Genomic DNA, 20,396 nt, shown 5'->3' on the forward strand with positions numbered 1-20,396 from the left:
GTAAAAAAAAGGAGAAAAAAGCTAGGGAGGATCTGAGGCTCAGGTATGAAAAGCTTAGAGAGCTTAATTGTATCGCTAGTAAACAGATCGCTTTCAAAATAACTTAGAAGTAATATTCTGACAGCACCTTTGAGGAAGCAGTCTTTCCATTTTGCTTATTAAAAGTGAGTGGTGAAACCCAGAGCTATGGTTGAATTTTGGTTGTGTGAGCTTTCTGAGGTGGTGCTTCAGGAGCTGGTTAATGTTGGCAGAGAGTTGCTGTGATCACCATGATACGGAGCAGTTCCCCTGGGAGCGTAAGGACTGCTGTGAGATAGTGAGACAGGTTTTCAAGCAGATAAGCAGGAGACCATCAGATTAGATAGAACACTTAACTGGTTGCAGTTACTGATATGTTGAATATGTACAGCTTCCCAAAAATGCTCCGGGATAAACATGGTTCTTCAATAAGTACTGTTTGGGAAACTAAACTCCATGACCTCACCAGGTAGGGACTGAGTATACAGGGAAACTCTCTGCCTTGGATTGAAATACTCTAAATATATTAGGATTATGGGTTTAATATCTTCATGTGCAAAACCAGTAGGGTTTCAATGTACAGGACAACATGAATGTGACCGGGAATAGAGATCAGGAATTGGGTGTTTTTGCACAAAAGGAGAAAGTCTGAAGGGCAAAAGTCACTAAAAAAATCCTATTTTAAACAAACAAACAAACAAACAAAAATCCTAAAAGACCTTTAAAAAAAATTTCAGAATGGGGTTATTAGTATCTAGTCTTTTTTCCCATAGGAGGATGCTAAAGTTATGCTGCGATGATGTATTTCAGACATGGAGATTTAATATGTTCATCTGCTGCACTTTTTATAGTTTCTCTTGGAACCCTTTCAATGTAATAGTTACAGGTGTTCTTTTGGTTGAGTTTCATATCCTTTCCAGTCTGCTGCTCAGCTTCTGTGCTCTGTGATAAAGGATGGTATGGTATAAATCAGCATGATCTGTTCAGTGCCAACAGCACAAAGTACTCTGTTCAGCAGCAGTCCTTGATAAGATGTGAAAAATCTTTTCCATACCTAAATTTAGTGCCCTCTGCAGTGGAAAATGGGAAGCAGAAAGCAATTCTTGTTCAGACAGCATCAGAAATATGCTGCTCAAGACTGAGATGTACCGTAGAGTCTGTGGCTGAGAAATTGTTGGCATGAGAATGTTCCTGTTCCCTTTGATATTAATGGGAATGGGGACATGGAGATCTTTTGGTGTGCTTTGAAAAATTTCTTGTTTATCAGATTAAGAAACAAATTATCCACACATCTTTTTATTAACTGAGTTCAAAACTCCAAACACAGCATCTTTGCCCTGACCTTTCTCCAGTGAAGCTGTCTGCTGGAGCCTTCCTTTAGGACCTCAGTCTGAGGTGGCAGTTTGGTTCTGGGGTTTTTTACCTTTGTTTTTCAAGGATTGATCTGAGCAGTGAGAACATTTCCAGCAGAAAGCAAGATTTTGAGGCCAAATGTGATGGTAGATTTCCAAATTGCTGAGTATACATGAGTTTAGTGGAGAACCAAGTAAAGGTCATGAGCACAGGAAGACAAAGCAATGCTACCCCATTCCATGGCTGGCTCATGAGTTGTCTCAGGGCATGGAGGATAAACTGAGCATTAGGTGTAGGTTACTCTCTTTGGAAAGTTATTTTAAAAACAGAACAGTAATTATTTTTTTGTTATGTAATCAGGTTTTAAATGAAAGTTTTTTACTTAGTGTTCTTGGGTGTGTCATACCCAAAGCTGGGGTTTTTTTCCCTTCAATGCTTATTTTTTTTGTGCTAATAGCACCTTAATCCTTTACTATTAGCAAAGTATATATGACAGTCCTCTATGGAAATTTGGTCCTGAGTTGTGCAGATAAACTGTCTGTTCGTGAATCACAGCAGAAAAAAATTACACAGAAATAATATATCCAAAGTCTTGTGTTCTGCCAGCTGGACTAGAGTACCCTGCCATTATGGGGCAATAATCATATGTTTCAACTCTTGCCTATTACTAGGAAATGAGAAAGGAACAAAACAATCTGGGCCTTTTCAGATTGTGTGTCTTGTATTTCCACAATTTCCTAATTACCAGAAGCTTCTTGTTGATACTCAAACGACAGCCATTTTAGGATGAGGAGCTCTTGCTTGGTAAGTGGTAGGAGAAGGAGCTCTGGCTTTTGCATGTTCAAGTTTTTGGTATTCTTTCATGCCTGGGACATTTTGCACCCCCACAACATCATCAAATCATTGACTGTATTTCCAACATTTTGTGTGACAAGCTTCATCCCTTCAAAGGCAGGAAGTCTGAAGGTGTCTGTCTTCCTCCCCTCTCCATCTGGGAAAATGTCCATACTTGATGCAGACCAGCTCTCATCTAGTTTTGAGCAACACCATGCACCAACAGATGTATTTTCATTATGTATCAGTAGCTAATCCAGCCCACAGATGGCACATGCCTTTTTAACTGTCACCATGCAAGTTTTGCACACTCCAGAACCTTCCAAAGCCGTTGCCTGGGGCCCCTGCAGTTGCTGGATGTACAGTACTTTGTCTCTTTGCTGCCATCATCTGTGCCCATCTGTTAGGGTGGCCTCGTGCCAGGTTCTGTGTCAGGCAGAGCCTTCCAAAAGTGGATAGCAAGCCTGTGTGTTTAATATGCTTTGGTGGCACCACGCCACCTCTTCTTGGACAGATCCTATGTGCACACTGTCAGTGCCCAAAGGCATCAGGGCAGGGCCACATTCACTTCAGTTGTATTTGCAGACACCTCCACCCAAACTCTGGAACTATCTGTCCACTGATCCAGTGATGAAGAAGATTGTTTCAATAGAGCAGGAAGGATGTTCTCAGTAGGAAGGCGCAGTCATATCAGCAGATTGGGACAACTGAGGAGGAATTGTGACAACTGGGAGGGGCCATTTGGACATATGAGACAGGGAGAAGTACCCATTTGGCTCAGGGACAAGAGGAATATCTGCCTGCATCTTGCAGAACTTACAGTTGGCAGTGTGTGTTTAGTGGTGAGCCATGAGCTGGTGAAATGCTTTTCCCTATTGGTAATGCTTGCAGCTGCAGGAGGAGGAAGCATTTTGGTCCAGGGATCTGTGCTTATGCTTTGCAGGCCTACACTGCTCAGTTCTGGGGCAAGACTGTCCCTTCTGGTTAGGAGGATGGTTTTCCCTTTCAACAAAGCAGTCATAACAGGAGATCCCATGCGAGAGCAGAATGTGGTCAGACCAGTGCAACACATTCTTTATTTGGATTGCAGTTGTTTGCTCTAACAGAAGTGATTTTGTGCCTCCTGCATCTCTGTAGGAAGAATTACACCACAATAATTATGTTGTCTCTGCCAGTCAGTATACAGGTAGTGTGGGAGCTTTGTGCATGTACAAGTTCTTTGACTAAAACATAGGGCATTTGCTTTCACTCTGGAAAAGTCCTACCTGTGTCCACATTTTGCAGCCTTATCAGTACCATTTCTTTTGTGTCTGTCTGTATGCTGTGTTATTTTTCACTTTTCTTTAAATCCAGGGCTGCAACCATTGATTAACCTCCATGTTGTGCTGTTTCTAAATCATTAAACTCTGTAACATTTAATACACTAATCGTTCTCATTACTTAGCCAAAGGCTGAGAATTTGTTTCTGGGAGAGCTCAGCCATTCCCTTTTCTCTGATCAGCTGGAACTTCCATTCAGACACACTCGTGTATTCAGGGCAGCTTGGTTTTGCTTTACAGTAATCAAGTGGAGGTTGGGGGGAAGACTTGGTTTGTAGCCCAGAGACCTAATTTGGAGTCATTCAGAACAGAAATGATGCCAGAAAGCCTTTGGTTCTTGCATACAGATTAGTTCTTCAGAATTTGATCCAAAAAGTTGTGAAAAATTGTGTGTGAGGCAGGGGAGAACTGCCCATCTTTGCTTTGCTTTGTTTTTCACCGAAGGTCTTAATGATATCCCTAAAGTAGAGTAAATAAGCAAGAAAAAGAGCAACACTTTGAAGAAATGATTTCTCTTGGGGCACACTTCTTAAAGAGAGAAATACAAAATTAATTTCTAAAGCCATTATGTGTGTGCATTTTAAACTCTGTTGCACAGATTTGGCTGGCACCCAAATTAATAGCCCAATAAATAATTTCTGTGATATTAAAGGGTTTATACCAGTGTGCTTATTGGTATCGTTTTCTGAGATCCAGTTGGTGCTTTTTGTGTTGTTGTTGGTGTCAGTCAATACTAAAATCCTTTGTTAATTAAAAGAACAAATTTTTATTTCTTGCAGTTTTTTTAACCCAAATGCTTTTGCCTTTCATACAGAAATAACAAGCTTTGATCTGCAAATGCTGGATTTCAGCAGTGCATCTGGAGCTCATTTCTGGTTAAAGCTTTTCAGAGCATCATTCTAGGGCTGCAGCTTTTGGAGTAGGGGGATATTTTTCTGAAATGAAAGCTCAGGCTCAAGAGTGACTTTTACCAAATTAGAAGGTCATGGTTATTAAATACAAAAAGCAGCAGTGGAGATTGGTAGTTTATAAATGCTGCTACTCAGAATGACAGAGCTACTGTATTTAGCTGGGAAAATCTGGTCTGAAGCATAATCAAACCAGGAAAGAAAATCCTTGCTTCTTTTTTTTTTTTTTTTTTTTTTTTTTTTTTTTTTTTCTATGAGTTTTTAAACAGTTCTCTTTTATAACTGCTTTGGATATGTGCATGAAATATACTTGGTTTCTCTCTTCATGCCTTGGGATAAATCAGCATCCCATTGATAACAAAATTTGTCCATCCCTAAAACCTGGTTCTGGTTTTCTGAGGAGAAGGTTTGTACTTCCAGGAAAACCCAGCTGACCACATTCCTGTTTGGGTGTGCTGTAGCTTGATGGTGGCTGTGGCTCTTCAGGAAGTGGTGGGGTTTTCACATTGACTTCTGTGGTCAGTCTCAGCATGAGAGGTCCTGAGCACTTCCAGTCCCACTGAAGCATGTCCCTCACTTTAAGGTGTCTCCTGGATGTTGGCGACCAGGCTGTTTTTCCAGGTGCTGCAGGCTCCTTTGGGCTGTCAGCTCCTTCCAGCCACCGTGTGGTGGGGCTGGGATATGGGCATACAACATTCCCCCAACCCTCAAGCCTACAAATTCCCATTGCTTTTCTTTCTCTTTCTGCCTTGCCAGAGAACGTCCCTCGGGAAACGCTGATGCATTTTGCGGTGAGGCTGGGGCTGCTGCGGCTGACGTGGTTTCTGCTCCAGCAGCCTGGTGGAAGAGGAGCTCTCAGCATCCACAACAACGAGGGGGCAACGCCTGTCAGCTTGGCCTTGGAGAGGGGCTACCAGAAGCTGCACCAACTTTTGACAGAGTAAGGATGATTTGGTGGTTCCTCTGCTGATTTTCCATTCTCCACCATGCTTGGATTTGCTGTACATTATCACTCAGTGGTGTCTGAGTGCTACATTACATCCTTAAAGGCAATTTTGGTATGATTTTGCTTTTACTGTTCTTGCTAGCAGCAATGGTAAGGATTATGGGGAAATGGAATAATATTTTTGGCAGGTTGTTTCTTGTTGCTCAGTATTCTGCTTCAGCTGTCTTGTAAAGTCCAAAGTGAGTCACTGTAGTATTGACTAATTAAGACAAAGTCTATGCAAACACAAATGAAAAAGCTCTTCTTTTGCACAGCTACCCAAAAGAGGGGAGCTAATAGGCATTGTGGTGGTGGTGGACTGTTGTGTTCTTACTTTTTAGACAGGGAGTTTTTTAGTTAAATGAAATAGTGATCATTTTATTGAAATAAGACAGCATCTTGTAGAGAATAGGCATTTTACTGGTGTAGGTTAGAAAAAATAAGGTAAGAATTAATGCAATATTTAAAGGAGAACAGAATATTTAACAGAAACAGGTCTCTTGTAAATGGTTTTGAGAAACAGCCAGGTCTTACAACACATAGCAAGTAACTAGTGGCATGAGCATTTATTGCACTGCTTTACAGGGAGTCCTTTGGAAGATGGCAAGTTAGTTTTGAGCAGCAAATGTTTGGAGATCCAGCTTTAATAGCTGAGGCTAATAAAGACAAAGAGCTTAAAAAAATCTCGAGGGGGCTGTTTGTATAGAAGAAAAGATTTAGTCTATGTGTGTGTTATTCTGATGCCTGGTTCTCTTAAGCTTTGTTATAAACTTTGTGTTTCTGAATTGACTTCTCAGATACTTGGGGTTTATGTTGAGTGACTCAATGTCATGTTTAGGAGTCTGCTGTGTTTTCCACATTATCACGCAACATTCCCTATTATGAATTGTAAATTTTTCTTCTTTCTATAGTAGTTGGGTGCAGTGTTGGGGGGGCAGAAAGTATGATCTGTATTGCTGGAGTGATTGCATTTAAGTTTTATCCTTAAATTGAGGCAGCCACATGGAAAGTGAGTGAAGGGGAAGGTGCAGGGTGGGATGGGACCTATACCCAAATACCTTCTCCTGCCACCCTTGCTGGCATTAATACAGAGAGGACCACAGTGTTCTGTTTTTCTCCATCAAGGTCAACAGTTACAGTGTGAAAGCACAACTATCTCACAGGCTGTATTGTGAAAATGGGATGTGCAAATTCAGCCTGTAACTGCAGCAAGGTTCTCCAAGGTGAGACTAACCACATTAACAGGCTTTGCAGGCTGTCAGGAAGCTTAAGGTGGCCAAAACTTGATTATAGAGTTCATAGTAAGTACTTCAACCTGAAAGGAACTAGAATTGGTAATTTAAATAAAAATAGGAATTAAACAAAACTTAAAACAGCCATTCATGTATTTGGTGAAGTACCTCACAGCTGGTTCCAGTTTTGGAATGGCAGTTCTCACTCAGTGGAATGGAAAGAGGATTGTCCTGTGCCATTGGCTTTAAGGAACACTGCTGGCCCAATCCATGGAATTTCTCTGATGACCTTTGTAGTTTGTCTTTGAAAATAAGACATGAGCAACAAGCAGAAATGTTACCATCAAGGTCCAAATTCCTGTTCTTCTTGATGTATCCTTAAACTGTTCGTTGTGATTTGTTTTCCTCTTGGACTGCTGGGTGGAAATAAAACATATAAACATGACACAAGCTATGCCACAGGTCCCTTGACTCTGAAAACTCTTCTATTCCCATGAAGCCCTACAAACAGAAATTCATGGGTGCTGGAAATCCTGGTTCTGTTTCTCAGTGGTTTGGATGGTGGTGGAGAATTGTGATATGACCTTGGGACTTGCTGGAGCAGTCACATGGGGATTGCCACAGCCCTTCCCCACAGGAAGGTGAGAGTGACAAAATGGGCACATCCTGATTGCCCAGCAGTGTTTTTTTTTTTTTTTTTTTTTTTTTAATTAAGCTGAGCATTTTCTGCAGTAAGGTGGGAGCAAGACTTGAAAATCCCTGTTGGGAAGAGAAATACTGAGCTTCAAAACACAGAAAATTCTGTGAAGACAGCGAGTGCCATTTATGTGCTCAAAACACAAAGGACACTGTACAACCTCTTTTCTGCGCTCTGCCTATGCTCACGCTGTATAATCCATGCCCACAGATTTGGCACACAGCTCGTCCCACTCAGCAAAACACAGAGCAGCAATGCATGTTAGTGGGGGCCCCGACAAAGGAGTCATTATTTTTACAAGTAATTAAATGGCTCTACACCAAATAAATGAATGCAGCGTGTTTTGTGTTGCATTATCCTTGGGGGGAATTTATTGTTCTCTTGCTTGCTGATTTGCAGGACCCTTCATTTTACAATGATTCTCCCAGCCAGCATTGAGAAGGGGTGAAATTTTGCCATAGTTAGAATACAATCATTAAAGGGCAGACATAAAACCTTCTCCGTTGTTGTAGTTTTGCCTTTGTTTGTCTGCAAAGTAGCTTGATTCAGCTGCAGTGTCAATGTTTTTCTCAAAAACTAATTTCATTGGTGACATTTTGAATTTCTGTTTATCTTATAAACTTTCCCTTCTCCGTTGTTGCAGTACTTAATGGGAAAAAAAAAATGCTTCCTATCTAAGTTTTCCATCCCTGGAAGTATTCTGTTCTGTGGTGTGCACTGGCTTTTCATCCTCAGACAGGAAAGGTGCATGGTCTAGTTCTTTTGAGACCCAAGCAAGAAGCTGTCACAGAGCTTGTGTAGGTCACCAGGGACTGAGAGTCAATAGCAGCATTCATTAATAAATATTCATATAGGCAAATAAATATTCATAGTCAAAAAACATTCATCAGTTGTGTATCATTCCTGAAGGGACTTGTTTTATCTCCAAGATGAAAACTGCACAGTAAACACTGTCCTGCAGTGCACCTGGAATAGGATAGTGCAGAAAGGGCAGTAGTTTTATAGGGGAAAAATATGTTTCAAGATTTCTATGTAAAGATAACTTTGGAAATGGTGCAGTTTGCAAAACCTTCTCTGACTTTCAGCTATTTCCAGGGTCTGTGGTTGAAGCCTGTTTCTCCCCAGTGTTGGAGCTGGGTGATGCTGCCTGCAGGGTGCTGGCTCTGGAGAGGCAGCACAGTCATGGCACAGGCTGGTGGAGCTCTGTGAGTAACTGCACAGCTGCAGAGTGCAGGGGTTGGTGTTTCCCAGTGCAGTCAGGGCAGTAACACAATCCCCTGCCAGCTCCATGTTCTGCAGGGCTCTTATGGCAGTGGGGAAAATGGCTTCAAGACACCGGGAGCATGTGGTGTTGGAAGTGCTGCTTTGTAAAACATGCAAACACTGATCTGGCTGCTGATTATATTTCTGTCTAGTATCATTTCTTTCCCCAGCAAAGCCAAACGCTTGTAGTTCCTTCACAGCTGAGAGTGATTTATGTTCAATGAAAAAGGGAAGCGAGAGAAAAGTAAAGCCCATTTAAAAAACAAAAAAGGCATTTTTCTAATCCCTGCAAAACGTTTTTTACTTTTGCTGTTTTCTCTGCTTTTTGTTCTAAAGTGTTTCTGCACAGCTCTGGGATTGCTCTTCCCTTCAGATTTCCTGGTAACAATCAGGAGGCTCAGTCTGTGAAACTGTAAATTAGTACAAGTCTGTATTTCCAAAACTAAAATGATTTAATTAACACACATGAGGAATAACTCACTGGTAGCAGAAGGGTTTTGTGAATGTTTTTCAGTCCATGATTATCACTTGCTATTGTTCTGATTTTACATAAGTAATTGGTGAAGTCTGGGCTGTAATCTCCGTGGTGCCTCTCAAATAAGAATGCTTTTTCAGTGACTTTACTTTTACAGCTAAATACACTTTTCTGCTTTTCTGAGCCAAAGCTGCAAGAGGATTTGCCTTGTATGTCCTTTTCTTTTTTTTTTTTTTCTCTGCACCCCAATTTAGCAGCCTCTTGAAGCAAGTGTTTAATTTCAGAAATACCCAGTTTGTGTTCAACAGATTGTTTAATCATGATCCTAAAATCAGTCACATGGTATATGTATATTTTATTTCTGGCTAAGCAGAATCAGAGGCTGTAAGGTTTATTGAATTAGTGCTGATGTTTCTCCATCTGTTCTTCCACTCCAAACCAAGCAACAGATCCATTTGATTGCAATTTGGGGAGCTGAGTTTGGGGTATGGCTTTTTGTGGTGTGGCAGGAGAACAGTTGACTTCGTATCTACAAGTGATGGCAGAAGATGAACGCGTTAAGAGGGATTCAAAAACATTAGAAGGGCACTGAAAGAGCACTGAGGAGTGTGTGTTAAGGAAATGCAGTTTAGGTACAGACAGTAATGTGTCTGGAGCAGTGTGGGAGGGCCAGTGGTCTGCAGGGTCTCATTTTGTGACTGTAGGATCTTCAGTTGAAACACCATCATTTAATAGCTTTAACATCATGATTAGAAAGATGCTGAGGTGCTGTGGATTTCTCCTGGCCACAGGAGAGCAACAGGCTGGGAGTGGGAGGATGAGACAACCAGGTGTAAACGTGATGGAGCAGGAAGAGTTTGTGTTTCGCTCTTCCACCTACTCACCCCACATCATGCTCCAACTTTTACTGACTTCCTTGTGTGTTCCCACATCCCTGTGAAGACTTTTTATTCTTTGGCTCCCCTCTCTCCTTTGTTTTGTATGTAACCACCTCTGAATACAGAGGAGAGAGAAGGCTTAGTCCATGTGATAGAAAACAGCTTTTTAATGTTTCTGTATTCTCACTTGGAAAATAGTCCTGGGAGATCAGGGAAACAGACCCGTGAGGATGAGAAAGAAGAGATTTAGAAGAGATTTGAGAATATTTGGTAAGATATAAGAAGAAATTATTTTCCTTCCCCTGGCAATCCTGATCTGGAAGTGTTCCCAAAAATTATAGGGGCCATAAGTGCTGGACAGCCTTGAGTGGTTGGTAAGTGATTATGAGAGACCAGCTCTGTTTCAGGATAAATTTGGAAAATGCAGATAAGTGGTTTCCCAGGACTGCTGGGTTTTTGGCCTCAGGCATGGACTAGCTGGATACCCAGTTAGGATGCTCATATTTAGTCTCTGGAGTAGATTTTCTCCAAGCAGTGACATTCATGATAAGGGTTAGAGTTTGAACAGATGACTGTAGAAGAACTCTCTGTAAACTGCTGTGTCAGAGGCAGGCAAAGGCATGGCTTCTTCTCGGGGTTCTGTTGCAGAGCCAGTGATCACCTGCAGCTTGTGGAGGTGTTCTGCAAAGACAACTCTTCTTCCATATCACTTGTCCTGGTCTGAGGTGTTGCTTTTAGCTGTAAACACTGCTTGCTGAAGAATTCTTGATGATGGTGCTTTTTTTCACTTTAAATTCCTTTTGTTTACTGATGAGTCTCCGGGTGGACATTGGGTTCTGTGGTGCACCTACAGCTCCACATCCTGAGCAGGGTACATAATGCTCTGAAAGTAAAACAAATGGAAAATGCATTTAATAACACTCTTACGGAATGCAGATTGTACTTTTTGGCAAATATAGTTGATAAGCTGTAACTGTATTTTTATATATTTTTTAATATATAATTAACATTGGGGCCTAAGAAATGCTTTGGTTTAGGAGTACAGACCTGTTGTATTTGGAAATACTGGAGATGCTCCCTTAGCATACGTGCATCTTCAGACAACTGCTGAAGGACCAAGCCAGCTTTTCTCTCTATGATTTGCTGCTGTATATTGTGTTGATCGATGAGAAGTTAGCATTATGTATTTTGAATCCAGTTATTAATATTTAATCTGCTGTTGAAGGGTTGGTTATGCAATCCTGAATTCAGTTTGGTGTCAGAACCCACAACTGCAGTTCATGTTTGTGTGAGGCACTGTCAGGAGTTAGTCATTATTTCTACATCAGATGAACTTTTAACTCTTTCTTTCAACATCAAAACTATTCAAATTAGTGAGCAATACATAGGGTTTTTTGATATGAGAAATACACTTTTTTTTCTACTTTCCTAGGGTGTTTGGAACACTTGGAAACACCTGAAGTATGAATTCTGTGTTTATTAAATTTCCTTCAAATTTGAAAATAGTTGATTTCTTTTAACTCATTCTAGCACATGCTGGTTGCATGTGTTTAATGGGTCTCATATACAATGCATATGTATGGTTATAAAAATGAGGAGGAGCAAGAAAGTGTTTGTGTGCATTAATGTTTTGTATGTCATGGAAGGTTGTGGGTGCAAAGCAGATCATACAGATACAAAGCCTCCATTACCTCAACACTTCCACAAATAACACTGAAGTTCTGTTTGGTCAGATTTCTAAGATTGGTTTAAATGCTGGTGACTGCATTGAGTGTGGGTGCTGGGTTTTCTCAGGAGGGATCGTTGGCTTGATTTAAATTGCGTGTGCTGTGGGTATGTTGCACAATCACCACCAATCCTATCCCTGTAGGCACCATTCCTTGTTTATCCCAGATCACAGTCTGTCTGATCTGGTATTTTCACTGTGATACCATAATAATAGTAATAAAAAGAATGTTAGATTAGAATTCAATTTAGTTATGTTTTTATCTACCTTACAGATAAAGGCATCTAAATTTTGGGCTTTTCCAGCTTTTCATACAGCCATAATGGTGGGGGCTTTGTTTAGTTTTTTTAAATTGATTTTTGGTTTTTTTTCGTTTTTTCTTTGCCACGTGTGTCTAGGGGCTGGTGTTTTCAGAATAAACCCACACCTGTTGTCAGGCTTGTAGTTAGAGGCTATGAGCTGGCAATGCCACTGAGCTTGTTTTGTTTCACCTTAGAAGTCTGAAGATGATATTGCCAGGAAATAACACCTTGAGCTCCCACACTGCCTTTCTCACCCCTTTGTGAAACTGTGGGATAAATCTTCCTAACATGAAGTTTGGCTTAACTCACTGAGGCTTTTTCATGTGTCTTGTGATCTCTCCCTCTCCCCTCCAGCTCAAACCTTGTCTCTTGGTACTGGAAAACACGCCTGCTGTGAGCGCCGGCACCTTGAATTTCAGACCCTTGTTGCTGAGCAGTTGCTGCAGCTTTTGAAGGCAGGCAGAGCTTTTGATCTGGTTTGTTGTTTTTGGGGGGGGGTTTTTTTGTTCTCCTTTTCTCACTTATCTTCCCTCTTGTTAAAAATCTCGCCCATATCTGCCGGAAGCCAGGAGCTGTGCGTTGCTTTCCTTTTTCCGTCACTCACTCTCTGCTCCCCTTCCAGATGAGGAGAGATTGAGCACACAGAGTACAGTGTTGCTCTGCCTTGAAAAGGGACCAGTCTACTCGGGCAGCGCAGGGAGGTTTAAATAAAAACCACTTCCTACTTATCATCCCATCCCAGCTTGGATGGTCTAGCAGAAGGTGTCCCTATCCACGTTGGAACTGGATGGTCTTTAAGGTCCCTTCCAACCCAAACCATTCTGTGATGATACGATCTTATCATCTTGTCTTACGTGCCAGATAGGCAGGAAATGATTCTGTAGTTTCAGCAATCTGTTCAGCTCCCAGATGTAGCAGGACATGGCCTGAGAGTATTTAGAAGTATTTTTTGTTATCCTCTCTCTCTCTGTTTGAAGAAGTCTTCCTTCTTTAAGCCACCTTTCAACAGATGAAGGGTGGGCTGGCAAGTCTGTTCTTGATTTCAACCAAAAATTTCCCTTCTGCATTTACCTTCATGAGACGGAAGACTGACCAGAGCTGGAGGACTTCTTCCAGGCTTTTTTTAGTGGGCCATGGCATGGTTGTGCAGAGGGTAGAGCTAGTGAACACTAGCAGCCTTCTCAGGCAGCCCTTGCTTTTTTAACCAAGATACTTTCTTCGGTGAAAGTTGAGCTCAGAAATGTTTCTTACAAAATGTTCAGTTCACTGGTATCTGTTACATATTTTAATGGGAAACTGTTGAAAAGGGAAGATGAGAAAGATTTGACCCAGGATGGTTAAATCTCATAAGAAGACAGATTTCCGTTGTTTCTGGCAAAATGCAGCAAGCAGGATTTTTGTGCTGAACAAAAGCAGATTTTCAAACTTCTTGAAGGCTGAAGTTTGTATACATTTTTGCTAATAAATCTTCAGTGAGTATTAGCATATCTGTTTTTATCTCCTAGTAGAGTAGCCTGGATATGCAGTCTTACACAACCACTACAAAAAAATCCAAGTCTGGACAAAATAAGCATCTTTCACAGCCAGGAAGTACAAAATGCATAACAGCAAAGCTTTGTTCCTGGAAGAAAGTGTGTTTTTATCATCTCTCAGTAAAACTCAGGGCTTGCAGGGATACCTGCAGGAAACAGTAAAGTTCAGTGTATGAGGGCAGATGAGCAGGATTGTCTTCTCAGATGGCCTTGGAAGCGATTGCCTGAACAACAGGAACGGTGGTGGCAAAATGAGCTAATGCTTGTGAATCCTCATTTGTCCTCTCTGCTCCAGACCATTAGTGCTGGGATGGAGCAGAGTATGAAAGTGGTGGTTTTGAAGGAGGCAATAGATTGAACCATCCACTATCTCCCTGCTTAATTTTGTGTAACAAAGGTGACTGCCACTAAAAATGAGAGCTTGGGAGCTTGTACTTGGCTAGATGTGAGAAACTTCTTGCTTTCTCAAAAGGTTTAAAGCTTTTCATAAAGTGTAACACAGAGTGGCAGCTTGAATATGAAAAGAAACTGCTCTCTTTGTAAGCAAAAGTGACTATTTGATCCATCTGGGCCGTGTGAAGGTTGCGGATTGCTGGAGGGGTGGACACACTCGCGGTGTTGCAGGGGAGCTCTGCCTGTCATCTTGCTCCAGACTGAGCCTTTTGAAGTTGCTGAGGGCCCTTTGAGGCTCAACAAGTCATGCAGAGCAGCTTTGTGGGTGCTGATTTGGAGATGCCTGTGAGGGTCCTTGAAGCTGATGAGAAAGCGGCGCAGCAGATGGATCACGCGCGGTTCTTTCATCGGCTGCCGCTGTCCCCGTGAGCGGGTGACTTGTGGCTTTGTGCTAACTGCCTCACTCTACTCTGAGACTGGCCCCAAGTGCAGTAGTTTCTCATAGACGACAGCTCCAAAGAAAAATACTCCAGACAGAAATGTCTGTGTTTCCTTGATAAAGGAAGGTCGTTTCTTTAGTTACTTGTAATGGCTCAGTTGGCTTCAGCGCCTCTGTGGATTTATACCAATCACCACCAGAAACTGGATGCTGCCTTCTGTTTCTCTGTGGAAATACTGATTCTGCTTATATCAAGTGTAATTCTGCTGAAGTCAAGTCATGACTGAGATAAATGGTGGTGAATAGTGGAAGCCATAGTATTGCTTTGTCTGAATTTCCTTGCAGATTGAGCCCAAAATGAGTCACAGAAGGGGGTGGGTGACTATGCTGGGGCAGGGCAGGGACAGCCATTGCCACCACTATTGCCTGCACAGGTTTCTCTGCCTCTGATGAACCATTTGACCGTTTCCCCACCCTGCTCTGCCCATTCCTGTTGCTGATCATGGTGCTTGCTCGTTATGACTTTGCTTTCTAGATTGTGTGTTTTCCCAGAGAGAGAGCTCTGTGGCTTGTGCGGGGCCCTTGCCCATACGAAAGTTTTGTGGATTTTAAAGCAAGACCTCTCAGCAAAGATTCTGAAAACTATGTGTAGTTTACCTGGTTGATGGCATGCATTTGTATTTATGTACCCTCCTGAATTCCTAATTATTTAAAAACAGTCACAGCCCTGCCCCTTCCAAGGGAATTTGTAGCTGGGCAGCAAAAGGAGATCTGAAAATGGTTAGTCTCTGCAACAGGGAAGGGACATCATAGAATCACAGAGCAGTTTGGTTTGGAAGAGACCTTTAAAGGTCATCTGGTCCAATCCCCAACCCAGCTCATGGGTGGGGCTGGATGTCAGTAGATACATCCCTGGTAGAAGCAAGTCGGGGAAATTCCCATTTCTTGCACCCCTGAGCCGGTCAATGTTATCTCCTGTTTGTGTAACATTCCTGAGGTTTGGCTCCGTGTCTCTCTTGGGGGATGCAGGGCTTGGTGGGGTGGTGTGCAAGCTGCTCTGTCTGTGGTGATTGAAACAGATTTTGGGTTTGCTGAATCAGTATTGACTCAAAATGAAATCTGTAAAACCTGAAGGTGGTGAACACCTCAGTGTTTGCTCACCACCTCAATGGATCAGTGTAGCTGCTGTGCAGCTTGGTGGGACCTGAGGAACTGTGTGGTGCAAAATCATAGTTTGATGTTCAAAAACAACAGAACTTTTTATTCACTGCATTAACCTACTAAGTTATTTTTCATTCTGATCTAAAGCATCCTTTTTCCTTTCTTTCCTTTGGATTGGTAAAAATAAAGCCCATGATAGTGCTGCAGAAAAACAACTGTCTCACCACACTGAGAACATCTTGCACAGAGGCAGTTTCACAGAGCAAGTTCAATTAATTTCAGGAGTGAAAAAATTGCTGCAATATGACGACTGTTGGGTGTTTGTGAGCAGTGTGCTGGCTTTGGTGTAGAAGTTGTACCATGATAGTTTTCATTCCTTCCAACTTATCAGTTCACTGTTCTGCCTTTCAGGTGTCTGCTATTCTGTGACAGCTTCTCTGGTGATCTTCCCCTGTGATAAATTCGATTTGAGATGCAGTTGTCGTGTCCTTAGCTGCTAGTCTGTCCTAGTCTGGGGTAAAAACCACTGATCTCTACCTCAGAAGGACCTTGTGAAATAAAGCTTGTGGCTGGCATTAGTGCTAAATCACATTAGTTTTCAAGACTGAGGAGTGTGTGTGTGTATCTGTCTGTCTGGCCCCGGAGCCAGAGCTGTGCTCTGCTCCCTCCCATGATTAGAGCCCAGAGGGAGGGAGAGTGTGTGTGTCCTGCCCTGCAGCATCCCTCCTGGCCTGCTCAGTAACCCAGCCTTGTTTTCCAGGGAGGGAGCCAGGGAGCCAGACTCGTGGAGCACCCTGTCCCACACGGTGCACTCGGGGGACTACAGCGTGAAGCACCACCGCGGGCTGGGCGTGTTCCTGCTGACAGCTGAGGCCAAGGAGGGGACAGCAGCCAGCTGGGAGAGGGACATTCGGCACCTTCAGATGCACATGCAGAGCCACCAGCACCAGGTGAGCAAAAGGCTGAGGGGATGGAAGAGAAGCAGATCTGGCTGGTTGCAGCCTAGCAGCTGGGGAGAACTTTTATACATCAGCATCCTTCAGAGCGTGTTTCCCTAGGTGTTTTCTGTGGATTTATTATCAAGCAGCCAGGTGGACACCTGTTCATTTGCTTCTTATTTGGGCATGGGGAGATCTGATTAAGCTGTATAAGGCAGCAAATGATCAGAAGAGAGGCAGGCTCAGGGCTGTTCAGCAGCAACACCAGCTCCGTTTTGCCTTTCTCTGCTCCCAGCTCCTGCCTGCTCTGTTAATTTTGGAGCCCCTTGGATGGGCAGGAACATCTCTCTGGAGACATGCTGACCCTCTGCCTGCCTTGCAGGCACTGGGCAGCTTAAGGCAGGCTCTGGAATGAGGCTGGGGGTGTGGGCTACAAACACAGTGTTTTCTGTATCTGACATCTCTGTTCAGATGAAAAGTTCAGAGAGGAGACTGAGAGGAAAGTTTCTGGGATGGGTGATGGAAAAAGTGGCTGTTTCAGTAGCAGTTCAGTGTTGGACTCAGAGGACAAGACTGCCTTGGCCACACAAGGTTTGTGTCCATAATGGTCCCTTCACTGTGCTCCTCTGTAACTCAGTGGTGGTTGGAGCACAGGAGCTGTAGGGCTTTGGAAGGGCTTCCTCCTGCTGCTTTAAAATCGATTCTGCTGGGTCTCAGTTGGGATGGAAAGGTGAAACATCAGAGCACTTTTGTGCCATTTCTCAGAAACACCCACGTGTCTGTTACAGTTGGCATCACTTATGGGTGTTCCTTCCTCAGGTCAATATCCGGGGTTGCGGAGGTGAAGGATCTAAACAACAGGATATTTTTGTTGCTTTAACTAAGGGAGGGGAGAACTGTTGTGTGCAGCCAGTTGGTTGGGGGGATGAGCAGAGGAACAGGCCATGCTGAGCCATTTTTAGCTTTCTCTGAGTACCTGAGATATTAATTATTCCCAGTCTCAACAAGTGGCATGAATCTCAGATCCAGGCTAACTGTGAAATTCCATCCCCTTTCCATCAAAAGACCCTACCATGGCAAGCATGTCCAGCTCACTCCTTGTTTGCTCATGCAAATGCCAGATTGGGAACATTTTGCCTGACAATGAAATCAGAAGACTTTACTTTCCACCACTGTTCTACTTCCCATCTAATCGGATTTGAATTTGGAAAGCAGCCCTGCAATTATTTCATTTAGGTTTATTTTGGATCAGTTGAAAGCCTGTTGGCTTCCTTTGGGGATGGCTGTATTTTTCCGGTGACTTCACCGTGAGGATGCTGGGGCTGCTGCAGCTTCTCCTCTTGAAAACCCTGCTTGTTCCCAAGCAAGTGTCACTGTTGTCTGTCTGTCCATCCTGGCTGGGATCCAGGAGCACAGTCTCCATGCTCTGCTGTGGGAATACAGCCACCAAAAGCCTGCCACACTGTTTACCCCTGCCGCCTGTGGGTACCACTGCACACAGAGCCCCATGTGCCATCTACACAAGGGATGGAGATGCCACGCTGCTGCCTCCAGTGCTAACCTGTCTTGGGATGCCTCAAAACCATGGAGGCATAGCTGACAGCATAAATGGGAGCTGGGCAGTGGGGTTATTTTGAATAGCAGGGAGATTCGTGGCAAATGCCAGAAGTACATTCAGTGGTCTGTGACTCAGTGAGTCTGTGGCACTGCTCAATGTTTGCAAATCTCAGAGTGTGTAAAGACAAGAATATGCAACATCCTCAAGGTAGCAGTGGTGATTTTTAGCCACGATTAGTATATGCAGTACCCAGAAGTTCCTCGTGATGCATCAGTTAACATAGTGGCTACTTTAATTATCAGGTGTTTAAGCTGATAGTTTTGGTGTCAGTTTCTATTTCTCTGAGAACTAAAAACTTAAACAAAATTTGCAGGGAGCTGTTCAAATTAGACTTCTAGTATGCATGTATTTTTTGGAATCCTTTAACTAATAAATGCAAGAAAAGCTCAGATTTTGGATAATTCATTAGGGGTTTTTATATATGTGGAGAATCTCAGGCACTTAGTGAGAAGCCAGTGTGACCTTGGAAAGGTTGTGGTGCAAAACTCCAAGCAAATCTGTGGGGAGCTCTGTTGGCATACAGTGAGGAACTGGGGTTGCTCAGTAATTTAATAAGCCACTATTTCTAAGATGTGAACATTGATATATTCTCTTCTACAAAATAGAGAATATTAAAGGAAATATTGGAATGGTTCTTTTTAAGAAAAGGTTTGATTGTATCAAATTATAAAAGATTGACATAGCAGGTGCTCTGGAAGGAAAATGCAGATTAGAGAGGAATTGATTATGATCCTACTATTCCATGATAATGCGTGTATTAATTTTAATAATATGTCATAATTTTGAAATTTTTATTTCATTAGGAAATATATATTTAATTATTCATGCATTTCTCAGGAATAAATTAGATTATTAGTACAGTCCTGGGAGCAGGAGACAGTTGGTGTGTTTGGACATTGCCAGCCAATGCTCATGTCAGAAGTAGCATTTCCATCCACAGACAGAAAATTGAGAAATGCTGGCAGGAGCTGGGGAGTGCTTTTGCCAGCCCCTTCAGGATCTGAAGCTGCTCTTAAAGAGCATTTGCCTGAAGTCCTTTGGGACTAGACTCATATATTTGCATTATTTGGTAGACTGAATTCTGCTCTTTGCTAATCTTGAATTTACGTGCACTCAAGAACTGAGACTACAGCTTCTCAAAGAGCAATTACCAAAATTACAGTTCTTTTTCAGTTGTAGCAGATGGTCTAGAAGGGGGGTAGAGGGACAAATTTCAGCTTCAGGGTGTTCAGGCTGGCTTTAGGGAAAATTCTTCATGGGAGAGTGGTGTGGCATGGGAACAGATTGCCCGGAGAGGCTGTGGATACTAAATTGGAGGTTTGGCAAGATAAAGTCATGGTTGACCTGATGCTGCAGTGGCAGTAGGCCAGTTTCAGGCAGGTGGTTGACTAAATGACCTTTAGATGCTCTTTTCAACCAGTTTTTCTGTCATTATAATAGTTTCAATATTACCTCCTCCTAATAAAAGCAAGACATAAAATCCACTGCGCTGCATTTGCAGCTCTCTCCTTGATGGCACCAGGAACAGGATTCATGAAGAGTAGGATTAGGTAGATACAGGTCTTGAGTAATTGCAGGACTAAATAAAGTGTTGTGGTTTGTTTTTTTTTTTTTTTGTTTTTTTCTTTGTGTCCTATTACAGAGTGTAAGGCAGCAGACAGAACCTATCCTGGGAGATTCTGGAGACAGCTGTGCTAAAGGAGCAGAGCCAGAGAGTCACCTGACCACTTCCACTCTGAGCCTAGAAGAAATGGCAAGAGAGGAAAGGCACCAAAATCCATCTGGTATGGTTCACCTGGACATTGGGCAGCTCTCAGACCAAACCCAGCAGGAGGAGAAATGCAACAGCAGCAGTCTGGGAGCTTTTAACGATGCACCAAAAGACATGGTTAGCCCTGGGGGTGCAAACAGCACAGCGAGCTTCCGTGGAAGTAAAACCGGCTTGTGTAAGACCGAAGGAGGGGCGGGGTTAAGCTCTGCACAGGGCTCTGCGACTGTGTCTGATGAGGACTGCACTGTGAGCCTGTGTGAAAGTGTAAATATTGCTGTAAATCTTCCACCCTCTGGAAATACAAATGAGGAAGCTGGAATGACATCGGCTGGAGTTGTTCTGGACCAAGCTGGCGTGGGCAGTACAGACAGTGCCCGTCAGGAGGTGCAGGGTGCTGAGGAGTTTACTGACAGAGCTGTGGCTGCAGCTGCAGGTGAAGCCCCAGCTTCCTCGGAGGGCCTGGATGTGGCCATGGGCCAGACCGAGTGCAGGAACTGTGCCGGGGCACCTGAGAGGACGAAGGGCCAGCGGCGGGCAGAGGACGGGGTGGCAGA

General features: G+C 43.1%; 1 protein-coding gene across 1 annotated transcript in view; it reads left to right on the forward strand.

The window, feature by feature from the left end:
* LOC136366967 (A-kinase anchor protein 13-like) overlaps window positions 1–5,376 on the forward strand; it is a 73,396-nt gene extending 68,020 nt beyond the window's left edge. The window contains exon 6 of the mRNA XM_066328289.1: window positions 5,189–5,376. Within this exon, the coding sequence (XP_066184386.1) occupies window positions 5,189–5,376 (188 nt within the window). The remainder of the gene's footprint in view (window positions 1–5,188) is intronic.
* Window positions 5,377–20,396: the final 15,020 nt, after the last annotated feature.

This window comes from Sylvia atricapilla, chromosome 13 (assembly GCF_009819655.1).
Source record: "Sylvia atricapilla isolate bSylAtr1 chromosome 13, bSylAtr1.pri, whole genome shotgun sequence".
Classification (NCBI taxonomy): domain Eukaryota; kingdom Metazoa; phylum Chordata; class Aves; order Passeriformes; family Sylviidae; genus Sylvia; species Sylvia atricapilla.